Source organism: Salmo salar, chromosome ssa19 (genome assembly GCF_905237065.1).
Source record: "Salmo salar chromosome ssa19, Ssal_v3.1, whole genome shotgun sequence".
Classification (NCBI taxonomy): Eukaryota; Metazoa; Chordata; class Actinopteri; order Salmoniformes; family Salmonidae; genus Salmo; species Salmo salar.
The window spans coordinates 54,682,055-54,698,674 of NC_059460.1; the positions used below are offsets into that span (position 1 = coordinate 54,682,055).

At 39.3% G+C, this 16,620-nt stretch overlaps 2 protein-coding genes across 5 annotated transcripts; both read right to left on the minus strand.

Annotated features, from left to right (window-relative positions):
• Positions 1 to 1,292: 1,292 nt before the first annotated feature.
• On the minus strand, positions 1,293 to 3,511 carry hoxb1b (homeobox B1b). Its single transcript, XM_014159126.2, has 2 exons — positions 2,467 to 3,511; positions 1,293 to 2,149 (listed from the first exon to the last, which is right to left on the minus strand). The coding sequence occupies exons 1-2, from the start codon at positions 3,059 to 3,061 to the stop codon at positions 1,845 to 1,847; spliced, it is 900 nt and encodes a 299-aa protein (XP_014014601.1). The 5' UTR covers positions 3,062 to 3,511; the 3' UTR covers positions 1,293 to 1,844.
• A 501-nt stretch (positions 3,512 to 4,012) lies between these two features.
• Positions 4,013 to 11,179, minus strand: hoxb3 (homeobox B3). Of its 4 annotated transcripts, XM_014158508.2 has the most exons (4): positions 10,869 to 11,179; positions 9,642 to 9,739; positions 5,735 to 6,150; positions 4,013 to 5,463 (listed from the first exon to the last, which is right to left on the minus strand). In XM_014158508.2, the coding sequence occupies exons 3-4, from the start codon at positions 6,057 to 6,059 to the stop codon at positions 4,832 to 4,834; spliced, it is 957 nt and encodes a 318-aa protein (XP_014013983.2). In that variant the 5' UTR covers positions 6,060 to 6,150; positions 9,642 to 9,739; positions 10,869 to 11,179; the 3' UTR covers positions 4,013 to 4,831. The 4 variants fall into 4 exon arrangements, with proteins under 4 accessions (XP_014013983.2, XP_014013984.2, XP_014013985.2 ...); XM_014158509.2 differs by lacking the exon at positions 9,642 to 9,739 and having other exon boundaries at positions 10,869 to 11,177; XM_014158510.2 differs by lacking the exons at positions 9,642 to 9,739; positions 10,869 to 11,179 and adding an exon at positions 7,089 to 9,621.
• Positions 11,180 to 16,620: the final 5,441 nt, after the last annotated feature.

Sequence of the window (16,620 nt, forward strand, 5' to 3'; positions counted from 1 at the left end):
TGTCTCCATAGTGCTGGCTCCTCCGTTGCTGGCTGTGACGCAGGTGGAGAGCCCGGTGGGAGGTCTGAGGTATTACCAAGTGAGAGGACAGGAATCACACCTCTGGGTTCAAGTCCTGCACTTAGTCCCTTCCCTGTTTTTGTTGGACCTGTCAGCTTTCACTATATCTACCGCCATCACCTCCCAAGGCCCTATTGTGACTGTCAGGGTAGAGAAAAGATACACGGCGACTAACCTGACATATTCTCTTTGGTGACGCTCAGTGTAAAGTTTAAAGTGAAACGATGATTGGTTGAAAATCGATCAATTATTGACGCCAATTGCTAGAAGAGAACGTAAAACCTCATTCAGATGTATTTCAAATCATCATGGCTTGCCTGATGACTGTTTCAAACAGTCTGATGGGGGAAATGGGAGGACGAGAGTCAGCTTCAAAAAGAGACAACGAGGGAGGAGAGGACCACATGGGATGTGGCAGGAGGCAATGAGGCAGATAGGTCTTTTAATGGAATGATCATCATCTAGCACCAGTTCCCTCTTTGTTAATAATTCATGGTAAAAAAATGTAAGGAACTATGATGACACTACAATTGTCTAATAAGCCATACAATATGTAGATGAAAAAATATCCCCTGCCGTTTTTAGCCTTGAATATTAAAAGCAAAGAAAAGGAAGCGAGGGAGACCTTCAGTTGACTCGTCAAAGCCATTCTGGTGTCCTGACAGATTTACTAGAGGCCTTTGTGAATCCATTTGTGGGTGAACTTTGAATGAACCTCAGCTTTGGGGGAGAGGGCACTGACAGGCCAGTGCCGCTGGGGCAGGAACTGTGCAAACCTTACAACCAGTGCAAATATTGAGCCTGCCTATAACACCAGGAGATGAAACAGGGTTGTCAAGCCCCTGCCAGCTTTAAGGAAGAGCTGAGGGCAGCATACAAGGTTCAACTATAAATGTAGCTCTAGTGGTGGTAGAAGATTATCCAATGACTTTTCTAATGAACTATTATAGCAATCAGAAGAGAAAGTGGCAAGTGTAAGTGAGAACCTGTACCAATTGTTTGTGGATCTCAGGGCATGGCATTTGTGCATAGCCAAATTGAATTTGGGTAACAAATCTAGTGTGAAACCTGGCACCCTGGAGTTTGTTGTCATGTTTAGAAACCCTGGGGGTATTCTGAGGTGAAGAGGTCATTGGTAGCCACCCCATGTGTGGTGAAAGACTCCTCATGTCACATTATGCAAAGGAAAAGAATGGGTAAAACTCAACAGCAATGAAAGACAGAACATTATATATTTGTTAAAGTTTAATTTTGTAAAAACTATTATATAGAAATCAGTATTATGTGATTCTCAATATGAATTGCATTTCAATGAAAATGACATATTTTTCCATCTGATTCCTAATTTCATGAGTAGGCAGATTTAAAACAGTTTCAACAACAGTTAAACAATGTTGACTTCCAAAATACTATTTGAGTAGAAAGAACATCGAAGAAGAATTCAATTAGTTCCATAGATTTAGATTTTCTTACAACATATCCTTATTGTCACATTCAATAAATACTTTATAGCCTACTGTATGGGAACATTTCATTCACTCACAAATGTACAAATCAGCACAAATACAGACTTTTCAAAACAAACATTTTATTTCTAACTTCTCACATAAGTATCTAAATGTATTTGTAGAAAATACCCGTAAATAGTGCAAACATGAAACTAAATTGTTTGCAGAAATTTGTGCACCTAAACCCTGTAAACCTGCAGTATCCTTGAAAATGTGACAAGTAAAGTGCGGCACCATGAGTGCGGTGATTCAAATGTTATTTGTAAAAAGATTGATTTACGCGGTCTTCGAGCTTGGTGACACATCAGGAGATGAGGTGATCTCTCCCAAATCATTTGCCGGTACTGCTGTGTTTAGAAAGACCGTGCCTGCTTTCTCACGCTTTTTCTGCTTCATCCTGCGGTTTTGGAACCAAATTTTCACTTGAGTTTCGTTGAGCTCGAGAATAGCGGCAACTTCCACTCGCCGGGCCCTGGTCAGGTACCTGTTGAAATGGAACTCCTTCTCGAGCTCTGTCAGCTGCTTTGTGTTGAAGTTGGTACGGATTACATTCTGTTGACCAGGGACTCCATATTCTGAAACTGTAGAAGTTAATGAATGAATGAAGGAACTGATGGAATAAATTGAATTTTAAATGAAGGAATGAAAACAGGAATAAACTGTATTATTATTATGTGATGATTGTGAGCAGCCAAGCAAACACATTCTGTATTTGATCATTTATTTTACGCACCACGGCACATTTTACGCACTGACATGCAAAGCACAAACATTGATTAGGCAGTGTCTCTATAATTTCCTCATATATCAAATATATATATATATATTGTAATGTTGTCTATAAATTAGCTTTTGTCATGACAGTGTTATTTATGACCATGTCCCACCCCTAACAAACCTGTTTTAGGGGGATTCCTCTTAACTTTCATCCAGTCGAAAGTTTTTGAAGTTAAATCTGCATTGAAATCATCCGAATCCTTATCACTATATTGGGAAGGAACTAATCTCGAGTAAATACTCTCCAAGTATTCTTGTTGCCCCTGTTCTCCACTGCAAAAGTGCAGATACTGGCTGCTTGGTGCAGACCCTGGCTCACTGTTCCCTTCGGCCAGGGGGGGCATGTTCGTTCCAATGGCTGACACAGGAATCCCAGGCGACTGAATGAAACCTCGTTCTTGTTCATGAATTAGAGCGTATTGATGAGGTCCATAATCCAAATTTGGCCCTGTTGGCGAGCCATACACCGAGTTTCCCGTTGAGCCAAACTGGAGATCTATATGATGAAGCTGAGGCTGGTGGAGAGGGTGGCTCGAAGTCTGGTGCACCGAAGAACCACCAACTAACCGCCCATCGGACACCAAACTATCACTTGTTGCGCATGAATTGGAAGATAAGGAGGACATGTATCCATGGTTTAAATGGTGGTATCCGGCATTGGCATTGAATATGTTAGTCCCCCTGTTACAAATGGTATAATCTAAGTAAGAGTTCATCCTGTATTGTTATGGCAAAATTAATGAAGACGGGTCAGTCCACCTTAATTGCTCTTCCCTGTGCCCTACAACCTCTAGGTAGTATGTCAAATCTGTAAAACTGCCTACCACGCTCATATCACCTTAGTGACAGATCATGTGACTCACTTTACGCCAATGGCAATTGGGACCTATAGCAGTTTGTCAGGTCAGGATCGTCCATCAAACGTCTCACATTTACATGACAAATGCTTCAGTCAAACTCGCCCATCAATCTGATAAGAACACAAATACGTCACACCACTTCTGCAAGGACCTTCTGGTCAGAGTGAGGCAGAATGATAGTTTGAAAAGTGAAAGATTTTGAAATTATTTCAATTTTGTCTCTCGGTAATTTAGAGTTTGAAGCAAACAGTTGATTGGATGGTCTATGTGATCGAAATAGTATTTTGGCTGTGCTTTTTTAACAGTATTATAAGAGTAAGTAAGTTTAGTGAACTGAAATGTTTCCATTGTTATTCATGTAGTTAACAAGAGGATATAAGATGGGTGTATAATACCAGGCGTCCTCTAGGAGAATTATGTTGCCCAATGTGTATAAGTATAGCACCTCATGTGAATTACTTGATTAGCTCGGCGTGTTCTTCTGTCTGAGAGCTAATTTTACAGAGGAGTCTTGAAATTAATGCGACGATCAATCTTCTGCTCCTCTAAACGCTTGACAGCTGGTTCTCCAATTTGCTCGAGAGAGAACAAAGAACAGCCTAAATCATTGTGCCTTTATGGACTTTTAACAATTTATTATTGCATATAATCTTTACCAGACTATATCTAATGTGGCCTATTTCATTTGACATATTTGAATATATTTTGTGTGTATTTTACTCTAACTAGACACATTTAGACTATATATAGGTAGAGCAAGCTCTTTTTGATAACAAGATGTGTAAAAAAACAGTTCTGCAGAAAGTCTGAACAACAAATGCATTTATTCAACAATATACAGAAATTATTCGTCAGCATAGCCTACACATGCATTTCAAAGGGTATCCAAAAGTATTTCACAATTAAATACATTTTGAGGAACACTGATTCAACTGTCCCTGAAGCATAAGAGTCTGTCTGTAAACACTAAGCCCTATGATAAAAAAATAACAAAATACATTAAATTCCCATAAATTAAATTCATAAATAACATATAAATAACATTGTAATAAATATGTTTGTAATATTCCAATGCACACAGTTGGGTCATGACCTCCTCCACTTATAAAAGTGCATAATGTCAAGTCTTGTACAAAAACAAAAGTGAGAAAAGTTTTTTGCTTGATATTGATTTCAATTCAATGTTTTACATTACCCGGTGGTTTCATATAATTAAATAATTTCAGGTTTATCCTATATGGATAAGAAATCAAAATAGAAACACAGAACTGTCCAACAGGATCGAATAGGCTATGCAGGTGCTGATCTGTGGGCGGGATCACGTTGACTCTAGCAATACTTATAAACACTCTATTCGAATTAACTCTGTTTTACCTCAGACTCTAGTGGTCACAATCAGTCGCTGAATTCCCAAAATAGTTAAAGCTGCTCTTTTCGAGTAAAATATTAGTAACTCTGCTGTAATGACAACACTATTTGCATGCATTTGGATACAGCGAATAATTGGCCTTTTTTTTATGCGTGCAGACCTGAACTTTGGATTCGGTCCACTAAGGATCTGATTATGGTCAAGGGACATACTGACTACATATGCTATACATGAGTCAGTTTAGGAGCTTGCTTGATTCATTGTTGAGAAGAATGATGCCCCAATAGGTATGATGTGTTTGGATCATATAGTGTAGGTTTAGGACGGCGTTGGCTTGACGTCATCTGTGCAGTATGATTACACTGGGTATTTATCCCGCATGCAGTGAATGGCAAGTTCACATCAACATGGACAGGGTCAGCTTGAGCATAATGAATGGAAAAACTACTATCATTGTCCTGCATACTGCAAGGAGCATATTCTGGGTTCGTGGCATATTTCTGTTGCCCTTTCATTGAGTTTGGATAGACTAATGCACTGACATAATCGTTTTGTTGACGCTTTAAAGATGGCGGGGAAACAGTGTCATAATCCTCCCCCATAGCATTAATATAACCAAGATTGGTAAGAGTTCCAGGGCTACCTAAAGAAGAGCACAGTCCTTTAAACTTTCCATCTTTCTTGCACTTCATTCTCCGATTTTGAAACCAAATCTTGATCTGCCTCTCCTTTAGACTGAGTTGGCTAGCCATCTCCAAGCGCCTGGGGCGGCAAAGGTAACGATTGAAGTGGAACTCCTTCTCGAGCTCAACCAACTGGGCGCTTGTGTATGCAGTGCGCGCCCTTTTGGAGGCTGCAGTTTTTGGGCTTTCCTCGTCACCAAATAGTTCTGCCGGAGAGAAAATGAAATGTAACGTCATTCATCAATTGAATAGGCCTACAGTACCTAAACAAAATCTTAACAACATTAGGCTATATTACATTACATTATATCAACATGTAAGCTTCTGTCGAAACTGGAAACGCAATTAGCCAACGCCCATTGGTCGTAATCATATAATACAATTAGGATTTATCAAGCTTAAAAAAGTATTATTTGTAGACCTAAATGGGAATTTTACTGTCCAACTATTTATTGGGCTAGGCATTTGAATACACACCATTAACATCTAAGGGATTGTCTTCGTTGTTCTTTATACAGTTCTGAATTGTCGACTTCTTCATCCACGGGAATATGCTTTTGGTGAAGGTAGAATTTGAGATAGGGTCAATCTCTTTTGGGTGCTGTGATTTGCTGTTGCCATTTGACTGCGATGAGCAATCCAACTCCTTCAAGTTGATCTGGCTCTCCAGGTAGGCCAAGGGTTGGTGGGCTGGTGCGTCATGATTGTATCCAAATCCACTGGCACCTTGGTATGGGGACTCTCCAAATATTGCTATGGCGTCTTGGTAGGTATTTCTCTGCATTGTCAAGAAATGTCTCATCAGCTACTGGGGCCCTTTTAACCTTCTGAAGGAACATTGGCACCCAGAAGTCACGTGACAGTTTCCTTCCAATGACCTCTTGGTTGCTGTTCTGAAAGGTTATGAAAAAACACAGAATAAGGGAGGTGACAGTATGAATCCATCTTATCAACTCAATAGCATCATGACGTGAATAGGGCCCGTTCAACCTGCTTACAGAGGCAATGTCGGACTATACGATAGTCTCTAATATCTACTTCTCCCTTCTCAACCCTAAAAAAATGAATTGTTTGTTGAGAAACAAGTCACCAGTTTTTAGTCCAGTAGTTTTATTCAGCATACTTTTGCAGACCCGTCAATGGGCTTAAACAAATAAGAATGCAAACAACAATGCAATTTGAATTCCATAAAGGCAAGACATTATTTTTATATTTTCAAGAATTTAATGCTAGAATGCTTGAGGCCTGTAGAACTTGTGTGAAACTATGCTATTTTAGAGAAAAAATAAATAGCCCTACATGTTAAATTACTATCCTAAATAAAAACAACTAATTAAAGACACATAGGCTATAGGTCTTACATAGGCTAATGATAACATTATTATAATATACAGCTGTCGATAGAGATGTAGCCAACAAAACTCGACAACAAAAAACAAGGTAACTGTGTCAATAGTCTCCTACATAAAGCCCAATGTAGGGGGAAAAAAACAGCCAATTTCTTTATTCAATATCAGATAAGCTTAACCGTTAATGGTAGCCTATAATTGTATATGTCTAATCACGTTTCCTTACATTTCCATTGAAATCTTCAACATGAACAAAATATTCAAGGTCTCTGAATTCATTATAACGATTATGCTGAGTATGCCTTTATAAGCAACCAAAATAAGTAAAAACAGAAGATGATGAAATAGTTTTCAAGAGAAAACGAATGTTGGATGGTATGGAGGCACAGCGTACAGCTTTATGAACTCTGCTTGAACCGCGCACGAGTCATATGGTCATAAATCACAAAGAAAATAGCCGACCATTCACCAGCCCGGCTTACCTTAGCTTATAACGTAGATCCCACGAATACTGCCTAGATATGATTCATTTCACATCCAGAATCAATAACGAGAGGTCTCTCCTTTCAAAAACATCGAGGAGTATTATAATCCAGTTGCAATGATAGGCTTGCTATTAACTAACTCATTGGGAGTCGCCCACAGCATGGAAGAGGTCGAACGAGAACATGAGTAGCCTTTGCGCAGCTGACTAGACAGTGAAGAAGAATTCTGGCCACATCGCCAATTTGAAAACACTATTCGCCGAAAACCATGACCTCAGTCCGTACATTATGAGACAAATACATGTGGATACATTACTCCCTGATGCTTTGTAAGGGGCTGTCTGCAGTTATAGCAGCCTATTTTAAAATGTGTGTTTAGGATAGCCTTTTCACAACGAAAATTATGGTAATTGCAGATGTGGTGGGACGGGGCTAGTGGCCTTTGATCGATTTGATTCACACGAGAGCAATCTGCATTAATGAACTGACCTGAGGCCCCAACTTTTATCTATGGCATAGCCATAGAGCTAACATAGCCCAGTCTATACTTAGGCTACTTTGAGTTGGCCTATCTCATTGGATGTTATATGCCAGATTTGACCACCAAAATAAATATAAAAATCAAGAGACCAGTGTTTGGAGATGACAACAGAAAACAAATAACAATTTGAGAGTAGTAGCAAAAATGTGGAATGGCATTGTTGTCTTAAAATAAAGAAAGGCAATCAAAACGCACCAATTGAACTATGCCAAACTAAATTGTCAAAATGGGGTTATGATTTTGATTTGGTCAATTTATGACTTTGCATACTATTGCATGACCCCTGCATGAATAATGTATGATGCCAATGTGAAATTTGCCAAAAAGTTCGTGTTGAGTGTGACTGGCAATCAATAGAATGTATTTCCATGATATATGAATTAGAGATTTCAGGATTATGCGGTTGTCTAACCTGGCAGACAACCATATCGAAAAGTGAACTATTTTGCACACATCAGGACAAAACACACCAACCCAACATTCATATTCAGTTTTGGAGAGGTAAATTAATATTCCAGCATATTAGTGCTCAAAGGGCCATGGACCCAAATTGCGTCAGTTTGTTTGGAGAACCATCTGCCTCCTGGCTGTACAGGTTAGACACTGAGCCTACTGGAGGTGAGGATCAAACATGCCGCTATAGGATTGTTGTTAGTGGATCGATACCCATTGGGACTGTGGCGGTGCTTTGATCTCTTATGTTAACTTTTTAATTGAAAATACTCAATCCCCTCGATTCATTCATTAGGGACAATAGTTAATACCCCAGGCAGGATAGCTAATGTTTAACTACACGAAAGTAATTAGGCTACAACACAAAATAATCTAAACATTGACCAGTCTTTTGATCAAAGACGTCGGGACTGCCATTCTAACGAAATTTAGCCGAGGTAATTTAGCCGTGACCGGTTCAGACCGTGCACATGGATTTGTTGAATTTAGCTATCAAATGGATACCGTACATCTCCCACTTTTTCTATCTACATTGTCATAATTCATTTATAGGATGTCTGCCTATAGCCTAGCTATATAATCTTTCAGTGATCAAATATATCTGTGTGCCTATTCTTCGAATCTCAAGACAAATTCCTGCCATATACACTGTCATGAAAATACTATAATAATCGTTTCAAATCATATTCCATAAAAAGCTCCTATCCTGGGGGGGGAACGATGATCAATTCGAAATTATGCATGAATATGTGGCGTCGAGATTAGACAATGATTAATTTCAAGGTTCTATGGCTTAAAATGAAACGTTAAGGCTCTGTAATTGCCAAGTTGATGTAACCCGAGACCTCCAGGCATAAAGTCTTTATATCGGTCTGCTCAGCCCAGATGAAGGATGGAGAAAGACAATTAAGAGCACCGATTAATCGTATCACTTGTGGATCTGTAGATTAATGCACATACAGCTATAAACAACAACAAAAAAGACTATTCCAGAAACACAATGGCAGCTGTCTCTGACATTGGCTCACATACCATTAGGCTATAAATCAAAATGGAACGACTGGCAGACAGGAAAGAGAGGAAGATAGTGTAGGATGAAATGTATACATCACCTAAACCATCGAAATCAATTAAATAGATTGAAACTTCAATATAGAACATCAAACAACATAATGTGTCATGCTTGTTGTAACATTTCTTGAATTGGACCATACATTTCCTGCAATGTCATTCATATGGCCTAATTAATACAAAATCAGATCCTCCAAAAAAATGCTATCCATATACTTACAATACATTTGCAGGATCTTCTTCATTCCAGCTATGTAGACTTTAAGAAGATACATTGTACACCCGCGGGCAAATCACTACAGTGGTTGGCCTGATGAATGCATGCATCTACTCTGCAACATCTTCCTCAATTATTTAATGAATCACTTGACAGGGATGGTTGCTCACCAGGCTACTCTGACCTATGATGTGGGAACTGGCTTCAGAGCAATGCAACTTTGTGTTGTATTATTTGCACGGCGCTGCAAATATAAAATAAAACCTACCCATATCGTTTTTGATTTGCACTGTAGTGCTGTCTTCGAGAACGGAGATAAGAACTCTGTGATTTCTTTGGCAGACGGTCTGGTCCTCTATAGATAAGCTGTATAGCAAAACAAAAGTGTATTAAAGAATGAAGAAATCCATGTTATCCTGAACGATACCGACATCTCAGGCCTATACTGAAACGTCGAATGGAGCCGTTCCTTTCTCTGTCAGAAAATGGTTGGTCGGTTAGAATCTAAACTCATGGATTAGTTCAGATTGTTATATGGCAAATTATTATTTAAAACGGCAAGGCCTCCTGCTGACCTCATGCAACGGCAATTGATAAAAGGCGCATAAATACAATACACAGGATTTACAAATCAAATGGATTTACTAATGTTCAAACAACTGATTATAGTCTATAAGAGGCAGACATATTTACGCCAGCAATTGACTACCCTAAATCAATTTAGGTAAGGTAAATAAGTTAACACACCCTCTGAGTTTTGTCTACAAACAGCGAAAACAATTTTTGAAATGCATGAGGATATAGGCAGTTTCATTTCAGGCCTCATGGTCAGCATGACGAAATTTAGGACAACATACAGTGAACATTCTAGCATTCAGACTTGAACAAAAACAGACTGCACCGTATTGATCCATCCCTAACGGTGTGGATGTGGGTGTGGGTGTGTGCGTAAAAAGTATAAGTACTATAAGTATAACGAACTACGTTCAAAAATCATAATGGGTCCAAAAAGCATGTTTCACCATGGGTTTGGTATACCAATCCTCTTTGATAATATTTAATACCATGAAAAATATCATCTTATCCAACTTCCTTACACTTTTAATTAATAAAATGTAGTCTGCACTAGCCCAGTCAATCAATATCGTATAGGCCAGGGCTCTCCAACCCTGTTCCTGGAGAGCTATCCTCCTGTATGTTTTCAATCTAACCCAGTTGTAACCAACCTGATTCAGCTGATCAACCAGCTAATTATTAGAATCAGGTGCGCTATTATGATTAGAGCCAAAAGCTACAGGACCACAGCTCTCCAGGAACTGTTTTGGAGAGCCCTGTCATAAGTTGGAAAGCTTTCATATAATAACGCTTTTTAGAATACATATAACACCTCATGGTTTACCCATCAGTTGCATTGACAATACATGAGACGTGCATTTCGTTATAACAATAGACCTATGTTTGGAAACTGGAAGTAATGAGCAACAGTGGCACTTACCGAGGTTCTCCAAAAACGTATCTTATTATCCAAAAGACAAAACTCGGGCGTAAAGGTTAGCACTCGGTATTCGCCAGCAGCTAGTTTTGCGCATTATAGTTTTCAAAGGAGACATGATGGATATGTCGGCGAAATGAATGCAGACGGAAGGCTATCGTCAGTAGTAACATGGGGCTGTCTATAGACTGGGCACTTGATGCTGAGTGGGTAGGGCTACCTCCCCGAACAATGTAAACCTTGGCTCGCCCCATGTCATTGCTGTTAATCTTTAGACGGACTCGCGGTCATTACTAGCCAAATAGTATGGATTATATTCAAAGTAGTGATCCTGGGATAAGAAAAATAACAATTTTGATCGTGACCGTTTCTGTATTACAGCAACACGATTAAATAATAATTTAAAAAAGGCATAATGACAGAAAGTTTATAAACTAGGTTTGGCACACATCTAGTCCAACATTAGGCTCTCTCTGTCAAAAAGGTCAGCAGGGTCTGTAGAGGGTAAATAAAGAATTGCATGATAATTCCAATCTCTCAATATAGGCTATGTATCCCTGTTCCATAGTGGCTCCAAAGCCCATGATTGACATCTCAGCCTGCACCTTCAGTGGGGTATGAGGGGAATATATTACAGGTATTCTTCAGTGGCGCCTAAATCAATAGCAACGAAATCCTAAATGTCTTGTTTAAGTATTTTTTGTGCTAGATGCAAGAGAACCACGTTTAGGCTATTTGTTTTATTTCCAGCCTTATTGATCTTCAATAGAATTATGTCAAGGTGGACCAAACGATTCTAATTAGCATAATATACCTACATGTAATTGCCAAAATAAAGGAAACACAAACATAAAGCGTCTTAACCTTTGTAATTATTTTACACTGAACAGAAATATAAACGCAACATGTAAAGTGTTGGTCCCACGTTTCATAAGGTGAAAAGAAAATATCCCAGAAATGTTCCATATGCACGCATATCTCTCTCCTTTGTTGTGCACAAATTTGTTAACATCCCTGTTAGTGAGCATTTCTCATTTGCCAAGATATTCCATCCACCTGATAGGTGTGGCATATCAATAAGCTGATTATTGCTGGGGACAATAAAAGGTCACTTAAAAATGTTCTGTTGTGTCACACAATACAATGCCACAAATGTCTCAAGTTTTGAGGGAGCGTACAATTGGCATGCTGACTGCAGGAATGTCCACCAGAGCTGTTGTCAGAGAACTGATGTTAATTTCTCTACCATAAGCCACCTCCAATGTAGTTTTAAAGAATTTGGCTGTATGTCCATGTAACACGCCAGCCCCCAGGACCTCCACATCAGGCTTCTTTACCCGCAGGATCTCCTAAGATATTTTGAAATTGTTTCATGTTGCGTTTATACTTGTGTTCTGGGTAATTTGGGGGGGGAAAAATATATTGTACATCATTTAAAAAAATGACGGGTCAACATCTAAATATTGCTCCCAGCGTTGATCAAAGCTCAGAAGGTTTATATTCTTAATCTGACGGAGTTCTAATCGCGCCTGCATCTTTGTGAACGAGTGGAATTATGAACAGTGGTCTGTTCGTAAGGTTCGCCTGCGTCTCCTGGATTTGCCTTTTTAGCAGCACATTCACCACTCTCTCAACGGCTAACTCCGCCTTCTCGTGCACAGGCCGAGGGCCTGAGACGTGAAACTAACCACCCCAGCTCGGAGTCGGCTCAAGTAGGTAACTAGAGACCCTGTGGAGTGTGTTTGCGAGATGCCGGACAAAAGGCCATTTTAAAACCATCCCGAGACTCCTTGCCGTGTCTACAGACATCCCCCAAAACAAACAAAAACCGGCTTTCAAAGAATGAGTGCACAACTGGTAAATAGTCTCTTATAAAGACAGTATGTCGGTCGGGTGGCTAGCTGTCGCAGAGACTTATATTGCAGGCTCTGTATTCGGCTACTTAGCCAACTATAAGGATGAAGTAAGAATGGAACGTTAAACGGAGCATACCTCAGCAGGATAATAATAACGTTGCTTTACAGAGAATAGGCTATACTGAGAAGGCCAGTGATGTGGTGAGACTGAGGCAGGCTGCAATGCATGTAGGAAGAAGCAGAGACCGCAAGAAAGCGGAAACAAACAAGCAGGCAGAGAGGGAGAGGTTAGTAAAGTGGTTCCCAAACTTGTTAAAACTTATGGAACAAGTTGTGAACTAAAACAAATATATATATATATAAATATATATATATGTTTCAATATGAACATCTCCACATGGCCTATTTTCCCTATAGGCCTACATTGTCTAATCAAAAAGCAAACAATACAGTCTTATATCGATCGCCCACTGGAGTTTATAGTTTACCCATCACCCACCTTTTTTTTACCACTACATCACTGTAAGTAACATTCTAATAATTCATGTGAATGCGATAATACAAACGATCATCTGTGTGCTCCATTGACGTCTGCGTGGAGCTTGATGAGTAATTCCTAGGAATACAAACGTGAATTTGAGAAAAGAGATATCTATGTGGAGTTGATGGTTTTATACAATTCATCATTACAACCGACTGAACAGTCGCTGATGCTATGTGTCAGTGTGAATCATTTCACATATTTCCCCCTTTCAAATCAAATCAGGCGTATAACATTACAATTGTATAAGCTAGCTAACAGGCTATGTGGTTGTTGATTGACAGGTGAAAGAACTAGCAGTCAAAGTGATCATGGCTGGGGTCATTGTTCTGTTCAACGAATAGCATTTTAACGTTTTTTAATTGTATAACAAACCTCACTAAAACTCAAACCCTGGTTATGGCTCTGACCATGATCGGCCAGAAGAGCGTCAGTGCGCATTGGCATAGATTCTACAAGTGTCTGGAAGTCTATTGGAGGGATGCGACACCCTTCTTCCACGAGAAATTCCATGATCTGGTGTTTTGTTGATGGTGGTAGAAAACGCTCTGTCAGGACACATCCAGAATCTCCAATAAGTGTTAAATTGGGTTTAGATCTAGTGACTAACACACACACACCCTTTAAACCCCATATGCTCATTTGAAACCCCTCTTCTTGTCACTGAGGTCTCTTCTAGCCAAAAATTGGCAACTGAGAATTTTTATACGTAACCCTAAGCATGACGGGATGTTAACTGCTTAATTAACGTTCAATATAATTCGTATCCCTCATTTACTCAAGTGTTTCCTTTATTTTGGCAGTTAAATGCAGACTGTTTAAAAAATAAAAAAAATAAAGGGTTGATTAAAAAGTGTGACATTGAAGACGTTATCCGAGTCCTGACTTTTGTTTGGTCCTTTCCTCCAGTGCAAACATACAGTTGAAGTCGGAAGTTTACATACACCTTAGCCAAATACATTTAAACTCAGTTTTTCACAATTCCTAACATTTAATCCTAGTAAAAATTCCCTGTCTTAGGTCAGTTACGATCACCACTTTATTTAAAACATGTGAAATGTCAGGATAATAGTAGAGAGAATGATTTATTTCAGCTTTTATTCCTTTCATCACATTCCCAGTGGATCAGAAGTTTACATACACTCAATTAGTATTTGGTAGCATTACCTTTAAATTGTTTAACTTAGGTCAAACATTTCGGGTAGCTTTCCACAAGCTTCCCACAATAAGTTGGGTGAATTTTGGCCCATTCCTCCTGACAGAGCTGGTGTAACTGAGTCAGGTTTGATGGCCTCCTTCCTCCCACACGCTTTTTCAGTTCTTCCCACAAATTTTCTATAGAATTGAGGTCTGGGCTTTGTGATGTCCACTCCAATACCTTGACTTTGTTGTCCTTAAGCCATTTTGCCACAACTTTGGAAGTATGCTTGGGGTCATTGTCCATTTGGAAGACCCATTTGTGACCAAGCTTTAACTTCCTGATTGATGTCTTGAGATGTTGCTTCAATATATCCACATAATTTTCTTTCCTCATGATGCCATCTATTTTGTGAAGTGCACCAGTCCCTCCTGCAGCAAAGCACCCCCACAACATGATGCTGCCAACCCCATGCTTCACGGTTGGGATGGTGTTCTTCGGCTTGCAATTCTCCCTCTTTTTCCTCCAAACATAATGATGGTCATTATGGCCAAACAGTTCTATTTTTGTTTCATCAGACCAGAGGACATTTCTCCAAAAAGTATGATCTTTCTCCCCATGTGTAGTTGCAAACCGTAGTCTGGCTTTTTTATGGCGGTTTTGGAGCAGTGGCTTCTTCCTTGCTGAGCAGCTTTTCCGGTTATGTCGATAAAGGACTCGTTTTACTGTGGATATAGATACTTTTGTACCCGTTTCCTGCAGCATCTTCACAAGGTCCGTTGCTGTTGTTCTGGGATTGATTTGCACTTTTCGCACCAAAGTACGTTCATCTCTAGGAGACAGAACGTGTCTCCTTCCTGAGCAGTATGATGGCTGGATGGTCCCATGGTGTTTATACTTGCCTACTATTGTTTGTACAGATGAACGTGGTACCTTCAGGCGTTTGGAAATTGCTCCCAAGGATGAACCAGACTTGTGGAGGTCTACATTTTTTTTCTGAGGTCTTGGCTGATTTCTTTTCATTTTCCCATGATGTCAAGCAAAGAGGCACTGAGTTTGAAGGTAGGCCTTGAAATACATCCACAGGTACACCTCCAATTGACTCAAATGATGTCAATTAGCCTATCAGAAACTTCTAAAGCCATGACATCATTTTATGGAATTTTCCAATATGTTTAAAGGCACAGTCAACTTAGTGTATGTAAACTTCTGACCCACTGGAATTGTGATACAGTGAATTATAAGTGAAATAATATGTCTCTAAACAATTGTTGGAATAATTACTTGTGTCATGCACAAAGTAGATTTAGACTTGTAGACTTGCCAAAACTATAGTTTGTTAATTAACAAGAAATTTGTGGAGTGGTTGAAAAACGAGTTTTAATGACTCCAACCAAGTGTATGTAAACTTCTGACTTCAACTGTAACTTGTCTCTCTCCTGATTTAAAAACATGGCCTGCTGGAGTTACGTCATCCGAAAAATCCAGAACCCAAAACACATACGAGGTGGACACGAGCTTTCTGATTTACATTTACATTTACGTCATTTAGCAGATGCTCTTATCCAGAGCGACTTACAAATTGATTCATCTCGTACAGCCTTTGATAGACACCGCGCCTCACGAATCACGTGGCATTTTAATATTTGTTAGAAGCGGTGACCTGCGTTTCACCCCTTCCTCAAGGCCTCACACATGAACAATTTCTGACTTGTTCGATGATATTGAGTAATGTAGGACCTACTCCTTTAACCAAAAAGGGAGCAGGGGCCCAATATATATAGGAACCAGGCTCATGTGAGTTATTGGAGCTGATCATTCTGAGCGCAGAGAGAGCAATGACATGTATAGTGATTTACAGTTAAATAGCAAACAGTGGGTAGGCTAGACCTACACCCCGAATTAAAACATAATTCCAAATAAATACATTATTTTGATCCATAATGTTTTTACATGTTACGGTACTCGAGAAGATAATGGGGAAGATAATGGTGAGATAATGGGAGACATTTTGTTTAATCTCCTCTCATTGGAAATATAGGACAGGCATTGTAATATAACCACACATTTTCTAAGGTTTGAGACTTTTTTTCTTTACACTGTGCTTAATTTACAACTTTGCTAAAATATTTGAGTAGTCTAGACGTCATACATGTTATCCATTGGACATTGTTTTGTGTGTAGGCTATAACATAGTCATAGGCCTATAGTTAGATGATC

Bases quoted from the DNA above. Each gene is read 5' to 3' on its own strand.
- hoxb1b (XM_014159126.2), bottom strand. From the start codon at position 3,061: ATGAACTCTTACTTAGATTATACCATTTGTAACAGGGGGACTAACATA. The intron at 2,150-2,466 runs GTTTGTTAGGGG...TAACTTCTACAG, and splicing joins GAGGAATCCCCCTAAAACAG to TTTCAGAATATGGAGTCCCT.
- hoxb3 (XM_014158508.2), bottom strand. From the start codon at position 6,059: ATGAGACATTTCTTGACAATGCAGAGAAATACCTACCAAGACGCCATA. The intron at 5,464-5,734 runs GTGTGTATTCAA...TCTCTCCGGCAG, and splicing joins CAATCCCTTAGATGTTAATG to AACTATTTGGTGACGAGGAA.